This window comes from Pelodiscus sinensis, chromosome 23 (assembly GCF_049634645.1).
Source record: "Pelodiscus sinensis isolate JC-2024 chromosome 23, ASM4963464v1, whole genome shotgun sequence".
In the NCBI taxonomy this organism is placed as follows: Eukaryota; Metazoa; Chordata; order Testudines; family Trionychidae; genus Pelodiscus; species Pelodiscus sinensis.
Genome location: NC_134733.1, coordinates 8,457,461 through 8,473,804, shown reverse-complemented (window position 1 = coordinate 8,473,804; position 16,344 = coordinate 8,457,461). Strand labels below are relative to the sequence as shown.

At 45.2% G+C, this 16,344-nt stretch overlaps 1 protein-coding gene across 1 annotated transcript in view; it reads right to left on the bottom strand.

Annotated features, from left to right (window-relative positions):
- Window positions 1-517: 517 nt before the first annotated feature.
- TNFRSF1B (TNF receptor superfamily member 1B) overlaps window positions 518-16,344 on the bottom strand; it is a 48,615-nt gene continuing 32,788 nt past the window's right edge. The window contains exons 4-9 of the mRNA XM_075906777.1: window positions 14,342-14,500; window positions 10,875-10,968; window positions 10,568-10,773; window positions 9,100-9,178; window positions 7,404-7,678; window positions 518-4,322 (exon numbers count right to left, since the gene is read on the bottom strand). Coding sequence (XP_075762892.1) covers window positions 4,021-4,322; window positions 7,404-7,678; window positions 9,100-9,178; window positions 10,568-10,773; window positions 10,875-10,968; window positions 14,342-14,500 — 1,115 coding nt within the window. The 3' untranslated portion in view covers window positions 518-4,020. The remainder of the gene's footprint in view (window positions 4,323-7,403; window positions 7,679-9,099; window positions 9,179-10,567; window positions 10,774-10,874; window positions 10,969-14,341; window positions 14,501-16,344) is intronic.

Sequence of the window (16,344 nt, the reverse complement as noted above, 5' to 3'; positions counted from 1 at the left end):
CGATCAGCTGATCCGGCACAGTGTAGCAGTCTAGACGCAGCGTGGTCGACAAAGGAAGCTTTTGTTGACCGCTCCAGTAAACCTCGTTTCACGTCTAGACTGCCGCGCTGTGCAGGATCAGCTGATCGTCGGCACAGCGTGGGAGCCATTTTTATTTTAATGAAGTGGGGAATATTTAAATCCCCGCTTCCTTGACTATGTCGAATAAAATATTTTACATGGCTCCGTCGACGGAGCCATGTAGTCTAGATGTAGCCTCGGGCACAGAGCAGACTGCAGGATCATGGCTTTCCTCATCTCTGAAACTCAAGATGAACGGCTTTTTACAACATCATATTTAATTTTTAACTAGCAACACGATTTAGAAAGTGGTAGATGAGGCTGAAATTGGCCAAACTGGCTTTAATTAAGCAATAGTGATAAAAAGAGCCAAAAGTAATGTTTTGTACACAGAAATTAAGGAAATCCAAATGAAATGAACAAGTGATCATTTAAAAAAATAAAATAAAAACCCTAAGAAAATAAAGGAATTTTTATTTAATGGAAATGACAGCAGAGTCCAAGTCAGACATAAGGGGATATAAAAATAAATTTTTGCTTTTTAGACAGCTTTGACATTATTTACATGAATTCCCAGAATTTTTCCTTCTACCATGCAACTGTACAATATGAAGCACCCAGAAAATTAATCAGCATGGCTGAACCCCAATTTTTCCTTTGGGCTGCTGTTCAACATGGACTCAGTTCCTGAAAGTGATGAGCAACAGATGAATATGTCCAGAACATTGCTGGAAACAACCTATCTAAGCATATAACAAGTCCTATATAAACATAAATTCTGCGGTTTCAGATTAATTTCAGCATTTCCATATGTTGACATTTCAGAACATGTTCCCAAGTGTAAGAAAATATAGTTCCGCAATGTTTCGCCTCTAAACTCCACAGCCACAAAGGATAATCCTCAAACTTTAGGTGAAGACATCAAGTGTACTTGCTTGCTCTTCAGCCGTTGTTGGTTCATTCACAAAAAGGCATTCTTCGTCAGCCTAAAGCTTCTGGAATAAATTCTGCATTCAGTTACTGTTGAGCAGCTCCAATAAGTTTCCAGGAGTTTTAGTAAGGACAGAATTCAGACCTCCATCTGACTTAGCCTGAATGTGAATCAGGCACTTTGTAATAAATTTGTTTGAAGGAACACTTTGTTTGAAGTTGCTGGTTAAATCACACATGTACAAAATTATGGGAAGTACAATCCCAAATATTGTGCTTCAAAAACAGACTTCCATCACCTGTGCTAAAGAAAAGTCTCCATTCATTGTCAGTAGGAGTACATCGTCTTTGTAGATTAGTTACTAGAGGGCAAATATTATCACAAACATCTGATTTTGTGGTTGAGGTTTCATTCAATTCAGCTTTTTACAGTGTTTACTTAAGCAATCACCAACAGAGCCCTTTTCATGAGGTCAACCAGGATGAGTGGTATGAGACACATATTTATCTGCAGGGCTTGACAAGCGGTGGCAAGCCCCGCTGATCACGCTGTGGCGCCGTGCCGGGCTAACGTAATTGTCAAGCCCTATTTATCTGGGTCTTATTACTATTAATTGAAATGCACAGGAAAATACTTGGCACACACAGGGTATATCTACATCTACACTAATTCAAAATAACATATCTACACACAAACTATTTCAAAATAGCACATCCACATTGAGTGGACCCTGAACCAAAGTTAAGGCTGGTTGGAACCAGTGCCGGCAGGGCATCAGGTTAGGACTTAGCCTCAGGCAGCAGCACCACGCACTAACTGAGCTCTGTGCTTAAAGGGATCCTACCCTCACCCTGGACAGACAGTTCTCAGAGTTCCCCACTTGCTTGTCTACCTCGATGAGGGACAGCAAAGCAGTCCTGACTTGGAGTGCCCTAAGTGCCCGCACTCGGGACACCACAGCACTCGGCCGCATGGAGCCAGAGCTGCCCCGGGCATGCCGGTGTGTCTTGTGCGGTCGTTGCCATCAGCCCAGCTGCACTTGCTGCAGGCTGCCATCCAGGGGGTCCATCGGGGGGCTGTCAGGATCCAGGAGACTCTGCGGGAGAGCATCCACCCCAAGGAGCCCTCAGAGCTTCCCCGGTCCTCCCCACTGGGGGCTCGTGCCCCATTCCTCCCTCAAATCCTTTCACTTACGCCTCCCTAGCCCCCCTTCCTGAGGTCAAACAAAAGACACATATGTTCAAAAATAGAAACTGGGTTTACTGAACAAAACTCGGAGGGGATGAATTTCTGGGGAGACTGGGAAAAGGAGGTGGGAGAAGGGAAGAGAGGGGGTGGGAGAGGGTAGGGGGAAACCTCGGAGGAGGGAGCTGGAAGGGGGAAGCAAGGGGAAGAAGGGGGAGGGGAAGCTCAGGGCCCAGGGTTGGGGGTCTCACCAAACCAACTTGATTGTCATGTAAACCTGTCCTGGGTTCGCATGTGGCCTTTGGTGGCCAGGCTGGCAGCTATCCTGCCACAGATGGCCACATTCCTCCATCTAGTGTGGAGATCATGGACGTTGGGGGGGGAACCCCCCAAACCTGAATAAGGTCCATGATCTCCACCCTGGACCAGGAATGCACCCGCCTTCTCCTGGGGAGTGGTGGAGGGCTGGCTGCCAGTGGCTTGCTGGCTCATGTTTTGGGGCCACTGGGTCGGGGCCCCAGTGGCCACTGTGTCAGGGGCCCCTGTGGCCACTGTTGGCTCTGGGCTGGCAGGCTTGGAGCTGGCACAGGCACTGTGGCCAGGGTCTACCCCTTTAATGGCTCCTGGGCTGGGGGAGAGGAGAGTAAGGTTTCCTGGTTGTGTCCAGAGTGGCCACCAGGGCTCCCTGGGAAGGGCTGGAGGCCCCCTATTTCGAATTAAGTGTCTACACAGCACTTAATTCAAAATAGCTATTTCGAATTTGGTGTTACTCCTCGTAAAATGAGGTTTACCAAATTCGAATTAAGCGCTCTGCTATTTCGAATTTATTTTGAAATAGCGGTTTACAGGTATAGACACTATTAAAGTTAATCTGAAATAACAGCTGTTATTTTGAATTAACTCTGCAGTGTAGACATACCTACAGTTCTCGGACAGGACTCAAGAAAGGAGATCAGAATCAGCTAACAGCCTTAAATCAACCATGGAACAATGACAGCTCTAAATTGACAGTTACCTACTTCAGTGTAACAAGTTCTACTTAATATACATTTTTTTAAAAAATATGTACAGTTGTTACAAAAATAAGTGCATTTTTACTCTTGTTGGATAAAATGGTTGTCATCTATAAAAACTCACATAGAAGATTTTACCCTCCAAGCCACATCAATCTTAGAGAACAGATATGTTTTCATAGTATGAGAGAGAGAGAAACAGCAGCAAAAATATCAAGGACAGAAGATCTAAAGCATATAACCCTTTCTAAAAAGTGCATATTTTGAAAGGTGAGTAGATCAGATGTGAAATGGTATCATTTGAGGCCATAAAAAACATGACTAAATCAACAGCCTTAGAAGGCAAGTCATCAACTCATTTCTCATGGAATACTTGTCTTAGTCCAGTTTTTAGTCGATGGAATGTCTGAATCAAAAAAATCCCATCATTATCCTTAAATGACATCCTGGAGGCAGACTCAGTAGACAGTATGAACGAACAAGCAAGAAGACTGAATACACTTCCTTTTCGCTGAAGAGGAGATATTTCTAGACCAGAATCAAGCCACATGGTAAGGCATGACAGAAGCAAATTTGCATATGACAATAAACAAACTACTAAATTGAAAAAGAAAAAGAAAGCTTTAAAAAAATAACATTGGCTTTGCAAAGGTCCTCCTTCAGCTTTTCAAGCTGTTACACATCAGTGGGCTAAAATGTTTTTAAAAGGCTCTGCATCTCTCCATATCTACACATCAGAGATTTCAAGTCCCTATAAGAATGCTATTCTTAACAGATGGTTTATTTTAGTAGATCCAAGCTTATCAGTCAATATCTGATCTGTCATCTTCTTCAGATAGTTTTCATCCCCACATCTTGAACACTCAGAGGAAATAGCTTTCCTTCTGAAAACAGTAAGTTTGGAGGTAAACTATCCGCAGCTTCCACTGAGATTTGAATCTCTGATTCTCTTTTCAAGGGGTTTTCTTCTTTAGAAAGTGGAATTTCTTCCTCTGTTGGAGTGCAGCAGGGAACATTTTCATAATCCGTGGTGGTTGAAGTCATCTGCTCTGGAAATTGTGGGTTGTGATTTGAATTACACACATTAACAATACAAGTAACATTCACCTGCGTTCCTCCATTAGCAGAGTGTTCTGTGAAACCAACAGAAAAACAAATAAAAAAGTGGAAGAGTGAAATCTACAGCAAGATGATAATAATTCATTACATTGGATTAAAAAAATAAGAAAAACCTATAAGCTTTAAAACAATGTAGATGAAAAATAGGCAGATAGCTTCCTTCTCTTACTACAGGCAAAGCTAGTAGCACCACCTAGGGCAGTGTTTCTCAACCAGTGGTACGAGTACCCTTAGGAGTACTCCAGAGAAGTCTGAGGGGGTAAGTCAACAACTGAAATTTGGAGAAAACTTGATTTTTGTTTTAAGTTTCATAGTGTTTTATTATTTTTGTGCTTTTTACACCCAAAAATTTAATCGCCCGCCCGGCTACGATTAAGTTGTTTAGACAAATGTGTTACACAAAATTTTATCTACCATTGCATCTGAAAACTGAAAGTAGGGACTGGAGGTACTTTTTTTTTTTAAAGGGGGTACTTTATAAAAAAAAAGGTTGAGAAACACTGACCTAGAGGATATTTACACAGCAATCACATACACAAAGCTGGTCCATACCAGCTGAATCAGATGGGCAGGGCTCAGGCTAAGGGTCTCTTAGGGTACATCTATTCAGCAGGGCTAAAGCCTAAATAAGCCCGCAACTTGAGCTACGTCAATTGCATAGTTTAAGTTGAAATAATGCAAAAAGCTGAAATACGCTATCTACACAGCAAGAAGTCCAAGAAAGAGCACTCTTCCTTCGACTTCCCTTACTTCTCACAAAATCCTTTAGCTCGACATTATTTTGACATTATGTCAAAATAACTGCTTGTAATGTAGACGCGGACTACTGACATTATTCTGAAATAACACTACTGTGTAGACTTAGCTTGTAGTATAGATGTTCAGGCTTGACCTGAGTTCTGGGACCCTCCCACCTTTCAGAGTTCTGCATATCAAGCTGTAGCCCAAACCTGAATATCTATACAGCAATTCAACAGCCCCTAAGCCCAAATCAGATGGCATGGAGGATCAGCCACTGCAATTAAACACCTGTTTACCCCTAGAATGAGCATTACCAAAGCACTTCCCATTATAGCTACATCTAGACTGCAGCGCTTTTCCGGGATACCAGAGGTATCCCGGAAAAGTAGTGTCACGTCCAAGGAATGCATCCACTTTTCTGAAGAAAAAAAAAAAAAGGACGCATTCTTTCGCCATCCCTGTAAACCTCATTTTACAAGGAAGAAGAGATGGCTCGAAAGGGAAAGTTTTTCCAAAATTTTGCACCGTGTAGGCGCACCAAATTTTGGAAAACCCTGTTCCAACAGAAAAGCGGAAAAAGAGACGCAAATTGCAGTTTGCAATTTGGGTATCTTTTTCCAACTTTTCTTTGTAATGTAGACATAGGCTATAAGATCCTGTTTTCAGCTGCTTATAGCTTTGGCAAACTTTAACTCTGTGAAAAAAATGTCCATGCCTCGGGCTGAATTTTTTGGGAATATGTCAACTAAAGCATTTCAGCTGTTTCCAATAATTAGGTTAGGGAAACCTTAAATTCAGCACAAGCAACCTTAATTCTGAAATGTCCTAACTATTGAGGGCTTGCCCTTGCAATCGTAATGTTTTTTTAATACTGATTCTTTGCCTGTAATTCATAAAGATACAGTGCTGGGATAACATATATAACGATACTCAGATAATTTTTTCCTTACTCCTCATCTCATTGCCTACATTCTCCCCAGTTTTTTTGCTTTATTGCTCCCTTGTATGCTTCTCCTACTTTCAGTTTAATAGGGATGTAAAAAGTTGTTTAAAAATGTAACTGTGTAGCCACTAAAAATCCTAGCTTTATACTGCAGAGCTACTCAGGCTTTGTACTGTAGAGAAGGCAGGGAGTTACTACAACCCCTACTGCTTAACCAGAACTGGTAGAACCCATTAAGGGTGAAGCTTACAATTAACCAGTTAATCATTTACATCCCTACTATAATCATGCTGCCCCCTTTGCCTGTGTTTTTCTGTAAGGAGTTAACACAGGGGTGGGCAATAATTTTTGCCTGGGGGCCACTTCAAAATTTTTTGAAGTAGCCCCAAGCCATCCCAGAAGGGGCAGGGCCTAAACAGAAAGGGGTGGGGGAGCCCCTTTGCCCCCCCTCGCTTCCCACTAGACACCCATGCCCTGAAAGAGGCTTGGCTCGCTCCCCCACCCCCAAGCCAATCAGCCACTAGGGGCGGGCGAGCGCAGGAAGCCTCCTCCCACTCTGCGAGGAGCCCGTGACACTTCCAAGGAAGCTTCATGCAGCTCTCCTGCCCCCAGGCCCTGATTGGCCTGGGGTGGGGGAGCGCATGAGACCTCCTCCAGTCTCCCCTGGGCCCAGCGAGCAGCACGTGGTGCTTCAAAGCACCATGTCCTCCTGGCAGGGTGGGAGGAACACGCAAAGCCTTCTCCGCTCTGCCCCCACCCTGCTCGCAGCGTGAGGCGCTTTGAAGCGAGCGTGTTCAGGGAGACAGTGTGTTCATGTACACTCTTTGTCAGTAAACAGGACTGCACCAAAGCAAAAGCTGACTCTCGTAATCAATTTCTCTTCCTAACAGAAACCACCCTGCCCAAACGCTGACTAACTGCTCAGGCCAAAGAAGCAACAACCTACAACATTCTATCCACACTCATCAAGCGTCTCTAGTCCCCCAGTGTATTTCTTCAAGCAGGCCACTGATGGGGGGAGAAGGGGGAAGAGAGAGACAAAGGAGGCAGTTGCCCCAGGGCCCGATGGTTTAAAAAGGGCTCCATGCCTTAAGGGCTGGCTGAGGAAAATGCAGTGCAGTCTAGGCAGCACTGAGAGCTGGCTGCCCCTAGCCCACGCCTTCTTCCCTAGGCCTCACCCCTTCCTGGGGCCCAGAGCCAAGTCCCCCGCATTGCCCAGCGCTCAGTGAAGTCTGTCCCCAGCCCGTTCTTCAAGCAATCACTTCTCCCTCCTTCTAATCAACTTTTTCCATATACTCCCCACTCTTGTATCTGAAAATTCTAGTTACATGTATAGCACTCTCTACGTGGAAAAGCAGATTACCAGATGGCTCTCGAGGGCTCTGGTGTTCATCATTTGATAGACTCTTACCTGAGCTTGCAGAATTGGGTCTGGCTCCATTGTGATGACTGCAGCCTTCTGAGATTATACATCTCTGCTGAGTCCTCTCTGTTTCTTTCTTTTCCGTGTTTATCACACTTATACCATTCATTCTTGCAGCTGCATTGTCCAAAGAACTGCTGCTTGACCCAGGAGTTTCTAAGAGAAGCTGATGCTCCTGATGAGGACCGCCGGAGATCTGTGCTCCTGTATCTCGTTGCTTCTTGTCAAGCTGCTTCTGAAAACACAAGAAGGGTTGGGATGGTTACAGTAAGTGGCAAAAGGTCAAATTCTGTGAAACTTTTAAGAAAGGAAAAAAAAACTAGGCTGAAATAAAGCTTCACTTCAATTTTCACCAGGTGATTGTCTGACCCCTTCTGTCCTACATCTGTACTTATGGCTCTGAAGAAACCTTTAGTGGTCCCCTTAAGATCCCACTGATATACTGGCCACTATGGGCCCAATGCAAACTAGTGCATCGGAGGCTCTAGCTTATGCAGGGGGCAACGCACTCCCCTTTATCTCTCCCGTTATACTTTTCAGCTATTTGTATTATATTTTTAATAGATATTGAATTAATTTATAAACATGAATTAATGAAATGGGGAAGGGGGGGGAGAAGGAAGAAACTGATATTCACCAAATCTGCAGCTTCAATTGGACAGGAACCAAGCCACGTTGCAAACGAGAAAAGAAAAGTTAAAATTAAAAACAAAACCACCAACTACAATCAATTACAAAACAGCTTCACTTTAACTAAATGGGAGATGTTCCCTGCAAGAGGTCTGCACTTTGTTTTGTGCTTGTATCATCTGTCGGTGGAGCAGACCTGGTTGCGTACCCTGTTTTAAAACGTTATCAAACATTTACTTTATATTCACTCTGCAATGTGCCAAGGTCTGGAACAGGTGTAGTGAACAAAGAAGATTCTCATTATTTAATTCAATTAATTCATCAGCACTCTCTCCAGTTGTGCAGAAAGGACAAAGAGTTAAGATTGGAAATCACAATCATGGCCATAATAATTAAGTAAAATCACACTAATTAATCATGTGGAGTAATTACATCATGAAACACAAAATACTTTACAAAGTGCAGCAGGAGCTTTTGTTGCACAGGTGCTTGATTTCACTACAAAGCTGGAGCCTTAAATGATCGTGTACCAGACAGGAAAAATTACATGAGGCCTCAGCAGAGCACAGGTCTCACGCCAGCCTTCCATGCAGGAAGGCATTTCACCCCAATGCATACCGCATATTGTGGATAGAAGACTGGTATTTGCATTAGGGAGGTTAAAATGTGGGTAATTGTGTAAGCGTGTAACTGCTGAAAAAAACAGCAGTTATACGTACTTGCAACAACAACCGGCTCCCAGGGAGCCAGTGAGCACCAGAAGCAAGCTTTTAAGCCAGCTTCCAGCATGCACTGGCTCTCGCCTGCAGCCCCACTCCTGGGGAGCCAGATACTACCCTGTGCTGCTGCCTCGGATACAGAAGCAGCAGCAAGGGGTGGCAGCTAGCTTCCCAGGAGCAGGGCAGGAGTCCGCTGTAACTGTCAACATTAAAACAATAAGCTCAGGCTTATGGGTTAACCATTTACCCTGTTATATGCTCACATGCCTAATTTGTATATCTAACTTTATTATTGATTTAATTTCATCTGTGTTATTCTCAATCCACAAATCTTACCTTTTCTTCTAGAAAGAATAAAACAGGCAACCACTGCCAATACAATGAGTACGAGAAATGTGACTCCTGCAATTATACCTACAGAAAACGAGAGAAAAGATGCTTGGGTAAAAACTGATGCGTGTGGGTTTTTTTAATATTCTTCTTTGCTATAAATGCTAAATATCACACCCGTCAGTTGTGCATCTAAGTTGAATAGTGAGCATTGGCTTTAGCTGATTGCGGGGGGACAACAGACTTGCCAGGCCCCTGGGCAAAGTGAGGGGGGCTAACTCTCTGAAGAGGTGAGGCCTCGGGTGGAAGGAGACGGGATGGAGGCAGCCAAGCCTTAGTATCGCTCAGACCACACCACACTGCCTCCCTCCCCCTCCACAGCCCTCAGAGCTACCTGGAGCGTACCATAAGGGGCTCCTATGGCAATTTAAAGAGCCCAAGGCTCTAGGGTTGCCAGGTGTCTGGTATTGAACTGGACAGCCCAATATTTGCGCCTTCCATCTGGTAAAAAATTTCAGAAAATACCGGACACAATCTAAAATGTCCGGTATTTTCTATTTTTCCTGCAGCCCTGTGGGTGCCTGACAGAAGGCTGCTTGAGACATACGGCACGTTTCAGCTCCTCCCCCCCCCTTTTCTTTTGCTCAACAGAATTTTTTCCCGGGGCGGTTTTTTTTTGGGGGGGGGGGGGTTCAGTATTTTTCGTGAAATCATCTGGCAACCCTACAAGGCTCTGGCCACCACCACTGCCACAGAGCTCGCAGCTGGGAGTCCTGGGTCCTTTAAATTACCAGGCCTCGGGGTAATTACCACCTTCGCCCCAACCTATCAGCGGTCTGGCTGATCAATATACAAGATCCTATTTTGACCTCACTTGCCTAGTTTTGAAAAATGAGGGATGGCTTTTGGCCTACACTCCACCCACCAGAGAGCCACAATGGGCCAGGAGGAGAATTCCCCGGATGCAAGAAAAACATAGGGCTGACATAAGCAATCCTACATTGTCCCCTATACCTTTTATGCTGAGGCCTATGTATACGTCAGGAGCAGCAGAAAGCTCATTGCGTTCAGTACTATGGAGATTCTGGGCTACTTCCCCAACAGCCTGGGTCAGATTGCCCTACATTAGAAAGACTCCCAGGAGTAGCTCAGACTCTAGGCCTCAGATGCTTGGCTCACTCTTCTTGGGCTGCCTCTCCCATGAGAGGCAGCACATAAGCTGGTACTGGGCCCCAGAAGAAATTTGCCAAGATCACAATGGAGCTTCAATATCCGTGAACTGGGCAAATATTTTTGGGGGGAAGAAAAAAAAAAAAAGTACAAACCAGTCAAAACCCTTGTGAACTCATCAGATGGAATGCAACTGTGGTGAGTCAGCATTTGCAAACAGTGTCATAACCGACCAGGAAAGAAACAACTATGCGACACCTCACGCCCTTAGCAGAAAAAAAGTGAATTTAATCAACAGCTCACCAATGGTCTCAGACACAGCTGAAAAGCTACTCCCAACAGGATTGGTTCTTATTTCTTGAATGCTAGAGGTAATGCTTTGTGCAGGAAGCTGGCTAGTGCTGGGTGCGGTGGCAGGAGGAGATGTTACTATGACAGGGACATACACCTCTAAGTCCATGCAGATCGTGTCCCCTGTGGCGTTTCCTTGAACAGACACCGACTGACAGCTGCAAGAAACCAGAGGAGGGTTTAAAAACAAAAAACAACCTTCAGATACAATTACAGGCTGAGGTCTCGTTAGATGAAAAAGGCTAAATTGGCAACTTACACTCTGTGTGGTTTGCAGGGAGCAGTTGAGGATTCCACATCTGAAAAAGTGCCAGGGGGACATGGAGAACACTCGGTATTCGTGCTGTCTGTCCCTTTAAATAAATATTTTAAAATGATTCCAGTTATTCACTTGTTGTGAAACACCCAAATTAATCATGAAGTTCTAGGTGATTCACACCGGTCCTGGAAATGTTATGGAGACAATAAACCAAAGAGCAACCATCCTTGCTAAGGGTAGAGTCCTTGTGACAGAAGGAAAGATTAATTGGGCTGTTATCTCTATGCCCTTGAGGGCTACAGGATTTTTCAAATGGTTACTTGGAAATCAACTGGAACAGTTAAAACATGGCATTAAAAGCCAAATCCTGCAGTCTTTGCCCATCCTTAATCAGGCAAAACTCCTATTCCAGTCAATGGGAGTTACCTGAGTCACAGCTGCAGGGTTGAGTGACCGTAAAAAATTCCCCTCCCCCCAGCAAACTCTGGGTGTGATGCTTTTTTCTTCACATCAGTATATTCACCACCATTCTGCGACCAATCAAGATAGGCATAAAGTTCAAGATACCATCTAAACCAGTGGTCCCCAACGCGGTGCCCGCGGGCACCATTGCGCCCACCAGGCCACTTCTGTGCGCCCGCCGAGTGAACAGGGCCAGCCCCGCCTCTGGACGCACAGTGTTTGGGCGGCCCTGGTCCCGGGCACGCGGCCCAGGGGCGGCGCCGGCCACCGGGCACGCGACCCAGGGGCGGCACCAGCCCTGTCCTCGGGTGTGCGGTGCACGGGTTGTTCCAGCGCACGGGCAGCCCCACCCCTGGGTGCGCAGCACAGGAGCAGAGCCGGCGCCAGCCCTGGGAGTGTAGCACATGGGTGGCATCAGCACCGGGCTCACGCCGTATAGGTGGCCCAGACCCCAGGTACATGCACGGCCCCGCCACCAGATGCTCGGCGAGTGAGCAGCCCCGCCCCCGGGCACCTGGCAGCACCAAAAGGCTTGGGGCCACTGATCTAAACCCTGATGCCATCCAAGTAACGTTTGGTCAGCAGGAATGACTGGAACAGGAGGCGGCATACTTCAGAAGGAAAGACGGGGATCATAAAGGAAAGATTACAGAATGAAAAGAAAGCCATGTAATACAAAGCTGCCAGGGAACACACAATTTAAGAATCACGTGCTACGTCCCATACCCTCACTTTAAGGACACTTAGCCCTAAGAAATACACAGCAGACTCCAAAGGCACAATAGTGCAAGCCACTATTAAAAAAAGAACTAATGTCTCTACTCCAGACACATGAAAATTTCGATCAGTAAGGATGAAATTCATCCCTGTGTAACGACAGCACAAGGCTCACAGATCACTTAATTCAAAATAGAACTTTCAATCTCCAGTGTGGTTTTAGGGGCCCTGTGTTGGTGGATGTGTCATCTCTCAGCCTGGGTTCATTAAAGATCCCATGGAAACTGTGACAAGTGTAGTGTGTTAATTCTTGAGTCCTAGCCAATTTACTTCTCAAGAATTACAGTTTGCTCATCTGAAATTTCCCCTGAAGTTTTATTGCGTTAGGAATTCTTCGTTCTCTGTCCTGAACCAGAGTGTAGTGTTGCTTTGCAGATACCATGGTAATATGCACTTCATAAATACATGTAATATCAATTGTGATCTTCCACCCAAGACGTGGCTGTATTTGACTAGTGGGTGTGTGGAAACAATATTGTCCTTTTTACTCTGTCCTTACTCAGGGAAAAAAAAAACCATCTTAAAAAACAATGAATAATCTAGTAGCATCTTAAAAAGACTAACAAAACATGTAGATGGTATCACGAGCTTAACCCACTTCTTCAGATGACTGGAGTATTAAAAGTCCAAGTCCAGCTTTTTGCCCACAAAAGCTCGTGATACCGTCTCTATGTTTTGTTAGTCTTTAAGGTGCTACTAGATTATTCTTTGTTTTTTAAGTATTTCCAGTTACAGACTAACTCAGCTACCCCTCTGAAGCTCTTACTCAGAAAAAAAACTCCCACTGAGAACAGAACTATAAAAATAAATCCACAATTTATTAGCAATCAGCAGAGCCTGATAAGTGCATTGGGACTTTCGACTGAATGGCCCTCTATAAATACAATCAAAAATGTACCCAAAACCCCCTGATGCCGTGTTGGGACGCTGCCCTTCAAGAAAGTCCATGTTTACGTCAACAGAAGGGCATTTGGTAACTGCTTCTTGCTCCTGGCAAGCTGTTAAGAAAAGAACTAGTGAAAAAAATGACTGACCCACACACAGGATCATTTAGCACTGAAACATCACATTGAGAAACTTGCTGAAGCAGAGGGACATCAAAGGGAAGGCAATTTAATGAGCACTTTGTCCCAACCTTGTAGCTCTCCTACATGTATTTGTATGTAGCTATGTTAAATAATTAAAGATAGGAGCTGATTAATACTCCTGATTTACTTATTTATAACAAAAATAGAAATTAACGGGCAGAACAGTCAGCTGAGCCCCAGGTAGAGTGTTGATGAAAGGTCTATTCACTGTGATTCATCTCCAAGAGCTGTTGTTGCTGACTAAACAGAATGAATAGTTTAAAGAAACAGACCAAGTCAAGAGTTGCTTAAAATAGACAAGGCCCTAATTCTCCTCCTGTTGTATAATAAGATTCTTGCACTGAAGTCAATGGAAGTGAGAGCAGAATCTGGCTTTATCCTGGGGAGATAATGACCCCAGTCACGCTGCCCATCTAACATTGGGAATAGAGTCCTGAATCGATGGTAACGACATGTTCTCTCTTGCGATTCTGGGGGTGAAATCTTAGTGCCATTGAAGCTCTGGCATAGCTCTCATTGACAACATGGAGGCCAGGATTTCACCCTGTGTCTTTAAAAAGAGTCTTCATTTTCTTAGGGCTCTTTGATGCTCTACCTATTTTGAGAGTCTGACGCCATCTTGAGACAGCTACACGGTCATAGGCTCCATGGAAAATGTGGGGTGAAAAACTTATGTGCAAAGGGCCAGCGCAAGATTTCTTCTGCAGAATCTATTTTGAGAGCGCATATGGGATCTGAACAGCAGAAGGGCCTCGTGCTGTCATTCACACATACGGAGCAAATTGTAAAATGGAGCTAAATAATAAAACAAGAGAGGCTCGGAGTGGAGACAGACATGGAGGGCTTTACTGAAACAGGCATCTGTGGCAAGATAGGAACCCTACATTCCCTCCATCACCACCCTTGTCAACTCTATTGTGACTCTTACTGATGTATTTGGTGCATCGATATTGTTATGATGAGCACACTAGAAATACCTAGAAAAATAATTTAGGAGACCAGAGGAAAACATTTTTGTAATCTATAGCGTCCAAGATAGATCAGCAATTATTTTTATGGGCAGGCAAATAGCGAAAACTCTCACACTTCATCCAGTCATTCTTTGCACAAGGAACCTGCTCACTCAGACATAATATTCACCTGGTTTGGAAACTCCATAGCCTTTAGCACATGTTTTGTGTGCTCTACAGAACAGGCAGCGCCCTTGAGAGGGTTTCAAACCTGAAGCACAGTAGGAGTTGGCTGAGCAGCTACAGATTCGGTCCTGCGTCCGGGTGCATTCTTGAGTCTGCACTAGTCCTAATTCGAAAAACAAGAAAGCAAGTTTTAAGGAACAATGAAAGTGACAGTCCTCACTGTTGCACTATTAGTACATGATGGAAGTGAAGGTCAGTTCTTTTGCAGCATGTGTCACTAGACTGCTCAGATTCCTTTTTCGAAAAAAAGCTTTTGCAATGGGTTTTGCATATATGTGGGCATATTCTCTGAAAAGTGATGTCTTTTGTACCAGCCCAATTAGCATCTGCAAAATTTACACTTAAATCTGGGTCCACGCAGTTGAAATGCAGTCCTAAATCTAAGCTCTCGTGTCTCTGACTATTATGTTTTCAATACAAAAAGAGAACAGGAGCCAGAAGAGCTGCAAATATACCTCACAGGGAGAGAAAAATATACCAGTTTATAATAGAGTGTTCTGAAGGGGTGCCCCTAGAATTTTGGTACACAGAGCTGAACCCTTCACTTCCTTCCCCTTCCTGGTCACAGCTAACCATCTCCTTTCTCCTGGCTGGCTCTCCTGTGCAGGCTCTCATCCTGTGCAGCTCCCCATAGTTATAGCAGGTCCTGAGGGCTCAACAGCTGCTGGAAGTGGGGTGAAGCTGGACAGCTGCCCAGGGAGGAGTCCTTGTGTAGGGGCTGGCCTCACAGCAGCAGCAAGGAGAAGCTCTGGCTGCCCCACAGCCCTCTCAGATGGGGAGATGGCACATGGCCCCACACCCATCCTGACCAGCACTGTGACCCCGGTGCACTAGGTTGCAATGCCACGCTCTCCGTTTTGGCTCCACCCATCATGATGGGGCCAAACCTTCATTGGCAGTGCTGTTCCTCCCATTGCTACCGACGGGCAGCTGGGGTGGGAGTGGGGCGCAAAAGGGAGTGAGGGGTGCCTTGCAACCTACCACATGGGGGTCACAGAGCTGCTTAAGAAGGATCCACTCAAACCCTACTGTGGCACCAACACTCTCCCATAGAGACCAGCCTGGCCTCACCATGCTTCCAGCAGCCCGAGCCCTGGGCACTTCTAACAACGATCAGTGTAATGTGCATTCAGCTGAGAGTCCTGGTGGTGCTTTGGTCCTATGGACATCAGATCAGGCCAGGGGTTGCCCACCCTGTCCAAGGGTCAAACTGGCAACCTGCCAGGATCAAAGGACTATGCTTCATTTACATAACATGGAGCAAATTGCAAGTGCCTTTCTCTTTTAGTATGGAGATGACTATGTGGACTGCAGCTTCCAAAACACGATCCTGCATCTGCATGCAGGTGGATCGCAAAGCAGCCTGCATACCCTCCATCTCTACTGGTGTGCCCATCGGGATGGTATCTGAGACTATGCTGGACCTGGAGCATTGCAGGATAATCCATCTATTCTACAGTGAAGGTGAACCTCAGAGGCTGTGTCCAGACTCAGGGTTTTTTTCGGGAAAAGTAGCCTTTTTCCGAAAAAACTTCACCTGCGTCTAGACTGCAGCCGCGTTCTTTCGAAATTAAATCGAAAGAACGCGGCTTTTCTTTCGACGGCGGTAAACCTCATTTCACGAGGAAGAACGCCTTCTTTCGAAAGTGCTTCTTTCGAAAGAAGGCGTTCTTGAATGTAAATAGGGCTTCTTCGAAAGAGAGCATCCAGACTCACTGGGTGCTTTCTTTCGAAAAAGCGGCTTGCTCTTTTGAAAGTTCCGCGTGCAGTCTAGACGCTCTCTTCCGAAAGAGGCTCTTTCGAAAGTATCTTTCGAAAGAGCCTCTTTCGAAAGAGGCTTGCAGTCTAGACATAGCCAGAGAGTGCAGGGGGAAGACGGGTGAGCCAGCCGCTGCTCCCGCATGGTGTCATGTCCCCCCAACAGATCCACGGCACTGCGTCCCTAAG